The following is a 13,279-nucleotide window of genomic DNA, read 5'->3' as shown; positions in this document are numbered from 1 at the left end:
TGCGTTCCAAGCGATTACTGGTAGCATGATGGGGGTGTAGACTAGTGTACGATACGCTGGAATAGCTTTGCCTCAACAGCGACACAACAGTCTCTATCTCGCTACTTGCAGACGTAATTCTTCCAATCTCCTTCATCCCCACCTGTATACTTCGCCGTCTGAGGCCACGGACACAACTTCCTAGTCACATCACTCCCATCCGGCGCAGCTGTACTCCGGATCTGCTTCGGCTTCTTTTCATCCTCCACCCACTTCACCAGTGGCGCCACCGTGTGATACGTCGCCGGCACACTCGGATACCCGCTCGCAGCACCACAATGCCCACCGCCCGGTATCATGAACAGCTCGAACCACTCGCTCACATCGCCACCCATCGCTTTCTCGATCCGATGCAAATGCTCAATCGGCCAGAGTGCGGCATTAAACGGATCTGCCCAGCCTTGCGTCACGATGATTCGGCCTCCAGCGTCGCGAAATGCTGAGAGGTCCGGGCTAATTTCATCTATGTGTTTTCCGGCACGGCGGTTGACGTCTCCGACATCACTAGCCCAGTTGAATGTATCGCTGTCGTAGTCCAGATCGTCGTAGACGAGATTTTGCAGGATGGGAATGCTGAATGCTTCTGCGAGCGGACCTTCTTGCAGCGCCCACTCTGTCTCCGAGCCGAGTGAGAAGCCTGGGTAGAGCGGTTTGGCGTTGTCTGAGCGGACGGGTCCTGAGTAGATGGCTTCGGATGCGGCGAGTTGGGGCTTGGTGAGGCAAGTGTTGTTGCCGCTGGTGCTGAGGCCTTCGCTTTCGCAGGCCAACGACTGAATGTCGAACTTGCAGCGCAGTGGATTTTCGATCAGACGATCAGCAACACCGTCAAGTGTGTCGCAGGCATCGAGCACAGCATTGGTGACGAACTCGAGAACGTCTTGTGTTAGGTTACGCTTGGAAGTCTTGATGCGCAAACATGAAAGTCAGATCCTGCTTGCTTCCTACGGGTATAGTAACTCACATTGGTCTGCTGAGCGTTCCACAAGAAGCTTAGAGCAAGATGACTATACCAGTTCCCTGGACTGCCGGCAACGATCCCGTCAAACAAATCTGGATGATACTGCGCCAGCGCAAATCCTTGAGCACCTCCTGTGGAACATCCGTCGTAGAAAGAATGCTGCGGCGCCTGTCCGTAGTAGGCTGCAGTGGTCTCTCGTGCCATGGGCGTGAAGAGCGCGATGGCGTCGTGGATCCACGCTTCCACCTGGTCTGCATCATGGAGATAGGGGATGTAGACGCCAGGCTCGCCCCCTCCGCCATTGTTGTCGGCAGCAGCATGGCCACCGTCGCCACCAGCAACTGCGAAGCCTAAGCCGGAGTTCAGCTGGGTGAGCATATTGGCTGTATCGATAACACCAGCCATGCCGCCGTTGCCGACGGCCATGAAGCGTTCCGCATAGTCCTCTGGGTCCGGGAGCCAAAGGGCAGAGACCAAGGTGTCGTTATTGTTTCGCCCATAGGAGATGCTGCTGTACACCTCGCAGAAAGGGACAGAGTTAGTGGTATCGGAGATATTGATGGAGTTGGCTGCATGGTAAGTGGCATTGAGAAAGCAGGTATTGTAGCTCGCCAGGTTGATGGATGTAGCAATGGTCGAACAGTCTGGCGAGGTCGGTTTCCTTGGTACCGCCGATGTAACGACCAGAGGTACAAATGCTAAGCAATGCCAGGGGAGCTTCATCTTGTACGTCAGATCCTTCTTACCGACTTGAAGAAAGCACACTTTGATTGAAGGGCACAGGGCGTGGCGTTCTGTTCTTATGCCGATGAGGAGACTGCCCGGACAAGGCACACATGCTCATGATCAAGACCGAACAGGAAGGCGGACTGGAGCCCCCAGCTGGAGTACACATGGTTCGATGCCTCCGCCTCGCAACCGTCCCCTCCGCGATTGAGTGCCGATGGCAGGTCATCTCGAGTCATGATGGCCAAATAAATGCGGTGGAGATGGTGGAGGATGAGGTTTGGGCAGGCGGTCATCGGCCCCGACGACCGAAGGATCCGACTTCTGCCTCACACACCGCGGCAACCCGGATCACACGCCACTGGAGACTCCATACTTTGTGTTCGTGGGGCACTGGAGAACCCTGCAGCGCAAAGGCCATTTAGTCGTCGTAGGACTACAATGCTGTGGCGCTGACCAAGACGGTCAAAAGAATGCAGGTGTCCAACTGTGACCGATGCTACCGGTATGTCCGGATCGAACACCAGCCAGGTACCAGAAGTTGACAGGTCGTAGGCGGAAGGGGCGGTGCGACAAGAAGCAGCCGTGCTCGACTTGCTCTCGTGGTGGCGTGCCTTGCACCTACAGCGACCGGACTAAGGAGCGGCGCTATACCGCTGACCACGTCGAGCGTCTGGAGCGGAAGATCCGGCAAGCAGAAGCCCGCAACCACGAGCTGACCGACGAGCTTCAACGAACGAAGGTGAGCCACCGCGGATCCGCCGCCGACGGGCATGAACCTACCGCCGACGGTCCGTCGACAGCCAGGAGTGTGGACCCTGTGAGCGAGGTATCGTACCTCTCCATCAACGCAGCAGGCGAGAGGCAGCCATACCTGGGCTCAACGAGCGGCGTGCTCTTTGCCTCTTTGGTTCGTAATAGTGTCAACGTACCGCAGTCCCGACAAGCATCTCCTCCACCCCACGGCCCTCTCGAAGATGTGACAGCAGCAGCAGGCACAGCATCGTTAAGGAAGCTGGAGGACTTGCCTTCTCGAAGTCTTGTAAACCGACTATTCTCAGCCTATCTGGACCACGATGCTCTCATTTACCCGTTCCTGGCTCCTTCGTTTCTTTTGGAGACTACAGAGAAACTCTACGCTGATCCCACGTACTATGCATCGGCAGCCTCAGCCTTCGAAGTCTTTGTGTTTCACATGATCCTGGCCATCTCGACAACACAGTGCTTCAAGCATGACTGGCAAATGCTACCTGGCGCCGAGATGCATCATGCTTGTGCGATGAAAGAGCTCAACCCAGTCATGGCTTCTGGTGGAATTCAGAGTCTCCAGGCCATTCTGCTCTTGTGCCAGTTTCGAACCGGAAGCAGCGTAAAGGACAATTCAGCAAGTATGTGGCATTTGGTCGGTATCGCTTCTAGATCTTGCCTCGAGCTGGGCCTACATCGTGAAAGCACTTATACGATGCAACCATCTACAGATCTGGAGCCGCATCAATTAGAGGTCTACCGCAAACAGGAAACTGCAAGGCGGTGTTTCTGGTCAGTCATTGCAATGGACCGGATCTGTAGCCAGATACTTGGAAGACCGCTTGCCATTCGTGATGAGGATGTTGACGCTTTGCTGCCGTCTTCTAGTTACGATACCGTGATCACAAGGCCGCTGGCAGCAAAAATAGCTGGCGTGAGCCGCATCAGGATTTTCAACCATGTCATTACGTATCGCCTGCTCTGTGGGAGACTGTTGTCAACATTGCACCGAAAGAGGGCACCAGAAATGACAGTGGCTGACGCGATGAACGTTCGAGACAAATTTGCTGCTGAACTGGAGAAATGGAACGACGGCTCGAAAGATCTAGGGCTGTCCGACTCTACCGACACGGCCTCTCGCCAGCAATCGTGCTACCTGTCGAAAGTTTGGTACGAAGTTCTCTACGCTAATGCTGCGCTGATGATCTGGCGCCCGTCTCCGTTACTCGCCGACATCACACATGATCAGCCCATGCTCCAGAAGATCTTCGACTCTGCGACCCACGCTGTGAATACTTACTCGGCTCTGCACAAGTCGCGGCAGATCAACTACAGCTGGGTGACTCTCCAGTCCATTTTCATGGCTGGGCTGAGCTACATCTATGCAGTCTCGCGTCACATGCGCGAGGCACGGCAACCGACAACTTCGAAGACTTGCTTGCTGGCCCAAGACCCGAGTACCATTGAGATCATTAACGTTACACGAGCTTGCTCGAATGTGCTGGTCGCAGTAGCAGGTGAGCACAATTCTCTCCTCTAGACTGTCTTCACAGATACCTAGCTGTAGTGATCTCATGCTGATAATAATTTAGAGCGATGGAGTGTCCTTCGGCATTGCCATGAAGTGTTCGATCGGCTCAGCGATGCTGTCTTAGCGGATGCCATAAAGTTGCAGACATCTCCTGCGGCCGTCGCTCACACAACACCAGTTCAACAATCTCACCTTCATCATGCTCACCAAAATAACACCGGACTGGCCGCGAACAACACACAATCCGAGCAACTGCAATTGTGGAATCCCGCTCCTTACCCTGTGCCAGACTACCCAGACACTCTTCATCCATCTCCACTCGCCGTCGACAACGAGTTTCTCCATTGCTTCGATGATCTGCAGCAGCTTTACAATCACCAGCAGCTCGAAGATCCCGTAATGCACCTCTCCCAGGACTGGATGGCGTACCTCGGTGGTCCTTACGACGCAAACGCATACGGCAATCACATGTTTGGGTGATTGCTCCGTCTCGAAATGGAAAATGTACTGTCTATCATCACGGCCTTCCACAATTCCATTATATTGAACCGCGCTCCAGGAACCTGACTGGTACGTCCACGTGTTTGCTCCGCAAGTATTCCGCCACGCCTTTGCCCAGGCCGTCAACTCTTGATGAACTCGCGATACCGCCTCCCAGGAAGTCCAAGGTGCGGAAGTGGACGGCATTGAGCAGCGGAAATTCGACTCTCTCCACTCGCTGTTCAGCGTAATCATCACCGAGAAGTTGCTTGAACTTGTCGACAGTCATCAACGATTGCAGCCACGGGTACTCATCTTCATGTCTGACGAAGAATCCGACGTTGCTGTTGTCAACCTTGTCGCCGCTTCTTGCATGGACGATCGAACCGAGAGGCTTCTGTACGGTCTCTCCGAATGAACTCAAACGCACGGGAGACTCTGTCTCATAAGACGGCCGGATGACATCATATGTTGCTGTTTTGGCGGGAGGCGGTATATCTATTGTCTCTCCACCAACGAGTACCTGATGCTGGATTGCATCCTGGCGCATCAGGCATGGAAATATCTCCATAAATCGTTTCGGGTCCATGGTTCGAAAGTCCAGGTTCATATGGTACCTAGGAGTTGGGACAATCAGTTGACTTAGCTCTCACTGCCTTTGAAGGCGGTCTCACTCACCCTGGGTATGACTGCATCCGCAACGAATAGATCGGGATCCGGAACCGCTCGGCGCTGATGTCTTCCTTTCGTCTCGCCTGAGCGAACACTCGCAGCATAACAGTCCCCTGCTGCTGCGATGAAGGGTTCTCGACCTGCTTCCCATACAACTCTGCGGAGAACTTGCAGAATTTGCTTTCGCCAAGGAGACGATTGAGCTGATTCTTCATCATCTCCACCTTGGCATCAACATCAAGGCCGTTAATGTAGTATGTGGTTTCCGCCTGATATCCGCCATCTGCTGCGACCATCACTTTCGTCGTCGCTGGTGGTGGATAGCCTTTGACACCGAAGACAGACACTTGGTCTGGTGTTCCAGACTCCTCAATATGGACGGTCCTAATATCCGCCACGACATCTGGATTGAGGTACATCTCACCCTGAAGCTCGTACAACAGCTGCGCGGTGATGTTGAACTTGTTGACAATGCCGTTCATCGTCTCCGGCTTTGTGATGCAACAACTCCCATCGGCAGCAATCTCAGCTATTGGAAACGCAAGGTCGACCAGCTGCGGCAGGAACTCTTTGAACCCGGAGAAGTTGGCGCCGCATGCGTAGGGTCCGCATTCAATGAGATGCCCTGCTATCAAAGCTCCGGCAAGAGCGTCATAATCATCCTGAGACCAGCCGTGCCACCAAGCAGCGGCTCCGATGACAGGTGATGCATCTGTGACTCTACCGCATACAACAATCTGAGCACCATATGTGAGAGCTTCAACGACACCGAACGCCCCGATGTATGCAGCAGCGCACGATGGTGTTAGATCCGGATTCCAATCATCCAGCAACTGTTCCGCGTGGTCCAGATGCTGAAACTTCAGCCCGCCTTTACCCTCAGAGGTTATCAGCGACGACACATCATCACCAACAACGGTAGCAACAACCACATCGTCGTGCCCTCGTTGCCTGCACAAATTCTCTATCTTTGCGGTCAAGGCGGGTGAGTTCAATGCTCCAGCGTTGGTCACGACCTTCATCCCCTTCTCTACGATCTCGTCGATACACTCGCACAGCTGAGTGTAGAAACCAATCTCATACCCGAGGTCAGGATCCTCAGACTTTGTGATTGAGTTCCAGGCAATGTTCATTTCGGACAACCAGTCGCCGGTAATGACATCGACATCACCCTCTCGGACCATGCGAGCAAGGGCGTGAGGTGCATCTCCTGCATCACGCATAAGCTACAGTCCTGGAACACAAGTATGTAATACGTGCCGGTTGCGCCAGAGACATTTCCTATCCGAACACTGCGGTTGCGGTGTGTCCCGTTGATGTCGTTCATCCTTGCAGCTTTGGAGATGCAGGGTGTTTCTGATTGACAGTCGGATGTCACAGCAAAGCCCACCTCCAACGACGCATGCTCTTTTCCGTGGGGAGAGGTCGCTGGGTCCGAGATGGTGTCGGCGCCTTACGGTCATCGGCCCCGGAGGCCGATTTGAAGCTCCACTGAAGACTTGGCCGCCAAAGCCAATTGTACAGCCAAGCACGCTTGTTCTGCCGGTGCAACGGGTAGATCCTGCCCAACACTCTAGAGAGGAAACCCCGTGAGACTCGCACGTGGAAATGGAATGGGGCCGGTGATGGAGACCCTCAACACGCGAGTATATACTTGGGTCGGCTCCTGGCCGTCCACACTCTCATAGTCTCTTTCATAAGTGAACGTCCCGCCTTCTCCTTCATTTCCATCTCTGCACTTCTATCCTGCTAGGCGATTACATATCCACCCCTGCGAGAGGATGGGAAACCCAAGTAATGGCGAAGACATCGACCCACAAACCCTCGAGAGCGGAAAGGAGTCCTACGGCGACGACCATGCCCCTTCATCGCAAAGCAAGAAACTTGTGCTGAAGCAAGACCTTCGTATCGTTCCCTTGAGCGCTGGGATTTATCTCTTATGCTTCTTAGACCGGAGCAACATAGGCAATGCGAAAGTTCTCAACGAAGACACTGGCGACGACCTGTTGGACGAGACCAACATGACCAACACGCAATATGTCATCGCTTTGATGCTGTTCCTGGTCGCTTACGGTCTCTTCGAGGTCCCTTCGAATTACATGCTCAAACGACTCAGCCCGAGCAGATGGATTGCCTTTCTCATGCTGGTCTGGGGTGCTATCACAATGGGCTTGGGCGGCTCGCATGACTTTGCTACTGTGACTGCGCTCCGCTTTCTGTTGGGTGTGTTTGAAGTGAGTGAATTCGCTTGTCATACATGAATGCCACTCAGCTAATTCTCCTTCTAGGCTGGCCTCTTTCCGGGTCTTGTTTGTATGTTCTCCATAAACAAGCGAAATAACACCTGCTTACAACAGACAGATTACCTCACATTCTGGTATCGGACCGAGGAGAGATCCATCCGCGTTGCGTTCATCCTAGCATCTGCAACGTTAGCTGGAGCTTTCGGTGGGGCGATTGCATATGGTGTCGGCCACATGAATAACGTTTCCGGACTGAGTGCATGGAGGTGTAGGTGAAATGAGTCAATCCAAACAGTTTTGGCAATAACTGACTTGCATCGGAACCAGGGCTGTTCATACTGGAAGGCCTACCTTCTCTCCTCTCCGCGGTTCTCGTCTGGTTCTTCCTCCCAGACTATCCCGAGACAGCAAGTTGGCTGAACGAAGACGAACGATCGCTTGCAGTAGAGCGGCTGAAGGTTGAAGGTTCCCATGGACATAGCCCTCATTTGACTTGGGAGGAGGCTCGGGCGACGCTGACTGACTGGCGGCTTTACGTCCATTACGCCGTAAGTTGTAAGCGCTTCGGTGTTCAATGGCTGTGCTAAATGTCGGCAGGTCTACTTCGGAATCTCAACCCCCTTCTCCTCCCTCTCACTCTTTACACCGACCATCACATGTGGCCTCGGATACGACGGTCTTCGAGCCAATCTCATGACCGTTCCTCCTTACGCAGTGGCCTACGTTGTCCAGGTCCTCACCAGCTGGTCAGCCGATCACTTCAACGCCCGTGGTCTACATTCAGCTGTAATGGCAGCCATCGGCGCTCTAGGCTTCCTAGTCTCAGCTGTACTGCCCCCAGACGCCTACCTCCACCGCTACGGCTGCTTGATCGTTGCGGCATCAGGAGCCTTCAGCTGCATCCCACCTCTTCTCGGATGGCTGAGCTCGAACGTCTTCTCCACGGCATCGATTGGTCTGGTGATTGCTTTGAACATTAGCTTTGGCGCACCAGGACAGATCACTGGTGTTTGGATCTACAAGGCTGGCGAAGCCGAAATTGGCTATCCAACCGGTCACTGGGTCAATTGCGGGCTGCTGTTCTTCGTTGCGGTGGGATGCGTTTGCTTGAACCTTTACTATCGAAGTTTGAACAAGAAAGTCAGAGCGAGCGGAGGTGGTCGGCTGTACAAATACTGAGTGCTAATACCCGGCGGATCCATGTACTTCGAGAAAGAAACTGCATACATTGCTCACGGGAGTTCATCGTCCCCCAACCTCTATCTCCTCACTCGCCTCAACCTTCGCGGTCTTACCCAGCGCCGCGTTCTCCTCTTGAGCAATCTCTTTAGCCTCCTGCTGCTCCCCAGCCTCCACCGCATCGACCTGGCCGAAAATCTTGTCAATCCGCTCCAAAGATATGCCCTTAGTCTCTGGCAGTATGAAAATCACCGAAACCAGAGCAACGACGTTCAACGAGAACAGAAGCCAGTACGACAACCCGCCAACTTCGTTGTTAAAACGCGGCCAAGGCTGCGTAAGGGCGATAAGGCATATAGTTTGTCCGAGCAACGAGATGCCGAATGCCTTGTCTCGCACATGGGACGGAAAGATCTCTGATGCGATGGCTGGCGGCACTGGGCCGTTGGACCAGCAGTACGTCAGACCAACGATGAAGAGCATCGCGATCTCCACGATAGCTGCGCCTCTGTTTCCATTGGATGGGAAAGCGGTCGTCAGGCTGGACAAGATCAAAAGCGCTGTCGATTGAACGGCGAATCCCCAGATCAACAGCTGCTTACGTCCATACTTGTCGACGGTGAAAGTGTTCACCAGGACAATGAAGAGCTGCAAGACCGACTGAATGCCATTTATGGCCAGCGCCTGGTGTCCTTTATCCCATCCCAGAGATTGGTAGATCAAAGTGGCGTACATTGTCACCGCAGCGATGCCACCGAACTGCTGAAGGCTCATGGCGTAGAAGCCATAACAGAGGCGTTTCAGCATTGCCTTACTCTTGAACAGTCCGAGGTAGCCAGGCTCGTAACGCTTGCGGTATTCATAGGAGGCGACCATTTCGTGAAATTCGATCTGAATGCGGTCTTCTGTCGGCTGGCCCGAACGAATGCGAGCCAGCGTTTTCAATGCGCGTTCAGGCTCGTCGGGATGCTTCTCGAGTAACCACCGTGGGCTTTCAAGTCGTCAGCGAGCGACGTGGGATGTTCCACTGTTGGAGACGCTTACCTCTCGGGATAGAAGAACGAAAGCGCCACGAAGAACAGCCCAATAGGGATCTGTATCACATTCGACACTCGCCATGCAATGTTGTATGGCGACGAATGGAACGACATCCCGTATCCAGCCCAGAAAGCAATCAATGTTCCCAGTTGATACCCGAACTGCGAGACGGTCCCAACGAATGACCCACGCAATGCTCTTGGTGAACATTCGCTGACGTAGAGGTTTGTCGCGATGTAGTTGCATCCAAAGCCCAAGCCAGTCATCAATCGCCCAAGGATGAGAACGCCGAATGTATTGGGCACAACTTGTACCATGACGCCTAGGCACATGAAGACGATGCTGATTCGGAGAGCCCACAGTCGTCCGACCATGCTAGCTAACGTTCCGCCGAGGAGGAGCTGGGCCAGACCGGTTGTCGCCCAGGGCGCTGTCGAAACGATGCCCTGACGGTTGGGTGTCATGTTGTAGTATTCAGTGAATTGTTTGTCTGCGAGGATGACGGTCATGATGCCGGCGTCGTAGCCTGGTTGGACAGTCAGCTTCAACGTTGATCGACTGCTCGTTAGGACACCAGCAGTCCGTGATTAGATGTCACAGCAGACTTGGCCCACTAACCATTGAAACACAAAGCCCAGACCATTCCATAGAGCATCAAGGCCGCAGTGCGGTCCTCGCGCGGCAGGAACTTCTCGATGAGGCCCATGGTTGTTGTATGTTGAGCCAAACTTCAACCAATGCAAGAGAATGTTGGAGGAGATATTCGCTGAATCGATGCGGAGCGCATGACCTTGCGAAGTGGCAGTCCTCTGCATTGTTATAACAAGTAACAGCATGGGACTCGGTGTGCGGGGACTGAAGAGGTCTGGGGTAGAAGAGGTACTCCGGTGGGTAGAGAGAACAGCCTTGTCTCAATCTAGTTCAGAGTCTGGATGCCTAACCCTCATCGGTCCAGGCGGAGAGGCTTGAGCATGAGACAAGACGTCCTCTTCTGCCTCTTCATGTTTGGCAACCCACCGGAGGCGCTTCTCTTCTGAGCCCCACTCGCATCTGTCCACTTCCGCCTCTGTTCGAGCGGTGGTAGTAAGGAATAAAGTGCAATTCTCGTATCGGTTCCGACTTGTAGCAGGACCCGAGGCTCATTGATGGAGAATTGTTCCGAGAGTTTGCGCCTATGATGGAAGCTCCATCCGTGATCGTTAGGCCAACAAGACTGTCGCCGGAAGTTTTCTCTTGCATTGGTCGCTCTTCAATCTTGCAGTCCTGGGAGATTTGAGTGGACTATCAAAGCGTCAGTATACAAAAGCCTTCAAGCATAGGGTGGAGTGGTCGTACCTTGAAGTGGTCTTCGACCCACGGATTGTCTATGTCCTCAACGCAGTAGACGATCGGGCCTCGGGCGAGCGACAATGTGTGCTGGTTGGTGAAAGGGTGTGGTGCAATCAAGCGTGGAATAAGGGGTATAGACAGGCTGAACGTTTTGTTCGATGCAAGCCATGCCGTAGGAATCTCGACATATCCATCATTGACATCCAGGTCAGGACAGCCATCGGAGATCTACAATTCTAACGTCAGTATCATTCAAAATTACCCAATGGTAGACCTACCTGGAAGCTCTTCGCCCAACCAGGAATCCTCAGTCGTAGTCTAAGTTTGGACAGGGTGGTTTTCAAGTTGAACTTGATGTCTCCATTCCAGGGCCAGTTGCTCTGCTGTTCCAGCTGCACCTCAGTATCGCCGACCGCAAACTTGAGAGTTGCAGAGGTGTACAGATGTACTGCGACCTCTGCAGACGCTTCTGCTTCATCAATTTTATGAGTCCACAGATAGCCTCCAATCTGCGCAAGGAGACGGAGAACGTTCGGAGGACAACAAGCACAAGTAAACCACTCTTCTCGCTTCGATGGATCTTGGTCGCTTGAAGCCAGCTGATTGACGTACGTGAATCGTCTGCCATCGTCGGACATCGATGTGAGAACTGCGTTGTACAGGCACAGCTCCATGGTGTCTGCGAAGCGACCGTCCAGCTTGATCTGTAGAAGATGGAGTGATCAGCTGATGTTGAGTATTTCTAATGCCACGAAGCTCACTTGTAGGAGCCTCTCGGCAAACATCATGACGCCAATTGCAGCGCATGTCTCTGAGTAACAGCCGCCCTCGTCGGTACCCTGAGGCAAGAAGTAGTCCAATCCGAAGCCTTCCCATTGCTTGATTGCGCCTATCCCGCCTGTGATATACCTAGAGGTACGCGGATAGCAATTAACAAATGTATCTCAGGCGGTCGACGAGACCCAGTAAAACGCTGCTGCGGCGAATCGCTGCGACCTTTCAAATGACTTACATCTTCCGGCTCACCATGTTGTCCCACAGGCGATATATAGCACTCTCGAACTTCTGACCGACAGAATCCGGCATGACTCTCTTCAAGTCCGTTGCGGCAGTCAGCAAGTACATCGCTCTCACAGCATGGCCTTCCACCGTCTGCTGTTCCGCTATTGGCTCGTGTGCTTGATGGTACCTGGAGAGGTCAGAACAGGCCTCGAAGATACCTCTTGGAAAGACTCACCAGAGACATCTCCTTTCCGGATAGAAAGCAGGTCTCTTGTTCGGATCGTCTCCTCGTCTTTCCGCCTCCACATCATAGTAGTGGCGCCCAAACCAGCCGTGTGCATTGCCACGCTCGATGAGGAAGAAGTTTGCAAGCTCGAGATGTTTAGTGTTCTTTGTATGATCGTATAGTCTCAACAACGCCAGCTCGATTTCTGGATGACCTGCCGCACATTACCCGCTCGTTAGCGTTCTCGTGACGGAGAGGAAAGCCGTTCTTTGAACACGTCCGCTCGGGAGTTATATACCTGGATATCCTGGTATCTGATTTCGGCCACCGCCAAATGTGTCGCAGAGCAAGTCTACGTATTTCAGCATTGGGTCCAGCAGCCGGCGGTCATGGAAGGTATTCTCATGCGCAAGTGCTGCCTCGATCAGGTGGCCAGCGTTGTACCTAGCCGTGTCAGCCGTTGCTGACATTGAGAGAAGCTACGAACGTACAGCTCGTGGAAGTCACGTAAGTTCGTAAACCTCCTTCCGGGTCCGACGACAGTAAAGTGGATATTGATGTACCCATCCGGTTGCTGCGCTGATTTGATCATGTCGACCAAGTCCACGATCGCTTCTTCGATCTCCTGGTCGGGCTGTTGCTTCAAAAACATGGCCGCACCCTCTATCCATTTGGCAATGTCCGAGTCCCAGAAAAGATGGTTCGGGATTGGCCATACTGTGGGAGGGTCATTGTAAGATGGGTGCCAATGCAGCTTAAAGGCGTCGTATCGTCCGGTCTTCTTCAGCACATCCAGCTGATACCGCAGAGTATTGGAGGCCGCTGCATGCCGGCGTCGCCCCAGAAGAGAGTAGTCGCGTATGGTAGTCTGCGCGAAGCAGTTCTGAGGGTACGCCATAGTGCCACCGTGGCAAAGACAGGCGGAGGAATGGATATCAGAGAGAAATGAAAGACTGCCTAGCGCACCACTTACGCTCTTCGTGTTATTTTCGCGACGCAAGTGATTTCTAGCCCTCTTACAAGAGCCATACCCACGGGAGGACAGTTGAAGTGGAGGTCCTTATTGCCGGAGCCCGTGGGCGACTCGGCCGCGCTCTGGCGCTTGTGGT

General features: G+C 53.5%; 6 protein-coding genes across 6 annotated transcripts; 2 read left to right on the top strand and 4 right to left on the bottom strand.

Moving 5' to 3' along the window:
- Positions 1-101: 101 nt before the first annotated feature.
- Positions 102-1,720, bottom strand: LTR77_000789 (uncharacterized protein; the record flags this gene model as incomplete). The annotated part of the gene is made up of 2 exons (XM_064798054.1): positions 102-941; positions 1,001-1,720. 2 exons carry the CDS (start codon positions 1,718-1,720, stop codon positions 102-104), a joined length of 1,560 nt encoding a protein of 519 aa, XP_064664288.1.
- A 476-nt stretch (positions 1,721-2,196) lies between these two features.
- Positions 2,197-4,481, top strand: LTR77_000788 (uncharacterized protein; the record flags this gene model as incomplete). The annotated part of the gene is made up of 3 exons (XM_064798053.1): positions 2,197-2,228; positions 2,279-3,987; positions 4,063-4,481. The coding sequence occupies 3 exons, from the start codon at positions 2,197-2,199 to the stop codon at positions 4,479-4,481; spliced, it is 2,160 nt and encodes a 719-aa protein (XP_064664287.1).
- A 58-nt stretch (positions 4,482-4,539) lies between these two features.
- LTR77_000787 (uncharacterized protein) lies at positions 4,540-6,337 on the bottom strand (the record flags this gene model as incomplete). Its single annotated transcript, XM_064798052.1, has 2 exons — positions 4,540-5,098; positions 5,160-6,337. The coding sequence occupies 2 exons, from the start codon at positions 6,335-6,337 to the stop codon at positions 4,540-4,542; spliced, it is 1,737 nt and encodes a 578-aa protein (XP_064664286.1).
- A 597-nt stretch (positions 6,338-6,934) lies between these two features.
- LTR77_000786 (uncharacterized protein) lies at positions 6,935-8,575 on the top strand (the record flags this gene model as incomplete). The annotated part of the gene is made up of 5 exons (XM_064798051.1): positions 6,935-7,387; positions 7,442-7,466; positions 7,515-7,664; positions 7,724-7,944; positions 7,994-8,575. The coding sequence occupies 5 exons, from the start codon at positions 6,935-6,937 to the stop codon at positions 8,573-8,575; spliced, it is 1,431 nt and encodes a 476-aa protein (XP_064664285.1).
- Positions 8,576-8,638: 63 nt separating this feature from the next.
- LTR77_000785 (uncharacterized protein) lies at positions 8,639-10,319 on the bottom strand (the record flags this gene model as incomplete). The annotated part of the gene is made up of 3 exons (XM_064798050.1): positions 8,639-9,566; positions 9,620-10,139; positions 10,232-10,319. The coding sequence occupies 3 exons, from the start codon at positions 10,317-10,319 to the stop codon at positions 8,639-8,641; spliced, it is 1,536 nt and encodes a 511-aa protein (XP_064664284.1).
- A 293-nt stretch (positions 10,320-10,612) lies between these two features.
- On the bottom strand, positions 10,613-13,068 carry LTR77_000784 (uncharacterized protein; the record flags this gene model as incomplete). Its single annotated transcript, XM_064798049.1, has 8 exons — positions 10,613-10,894; positions 10,949-11,170; positions 11,221-11,646; positions 11,704-11,851; positions 11,955-12,131; positions 12,180-12,384; positions 12,469-12,614; positions 12,662-13,068. 8 exons carry the CDS (start codon positions 13,066-13,068, stop codon positions 10,613-10,615), a joined length of 2,013 nt encoding a protein of 670 aa, XP_064664283.1.
- Between the last annotated feature and the right edge of the window lie 211 nt (positions 13,069-13,279).

Source organism: Saxophila tyrrhenica (assembly GCF_035928015.1).
Source record: "Saxophila tyrrhenica strain CCFEE 5935 chromosome Unknown scaffold_1, whole genome shotgun sequence".
Classification (NCBI taxonomy): domain Eukaryota; kingdom Fungi; phylum Ascomycota; class Dothideomycetes; order Mycosphaerellales; family Extremaceae; genus Saxophila; species Saxophila tyrrhenica.
This window is presented reverse-complemented; position numbering and strand designations above follow the sequence as displayed.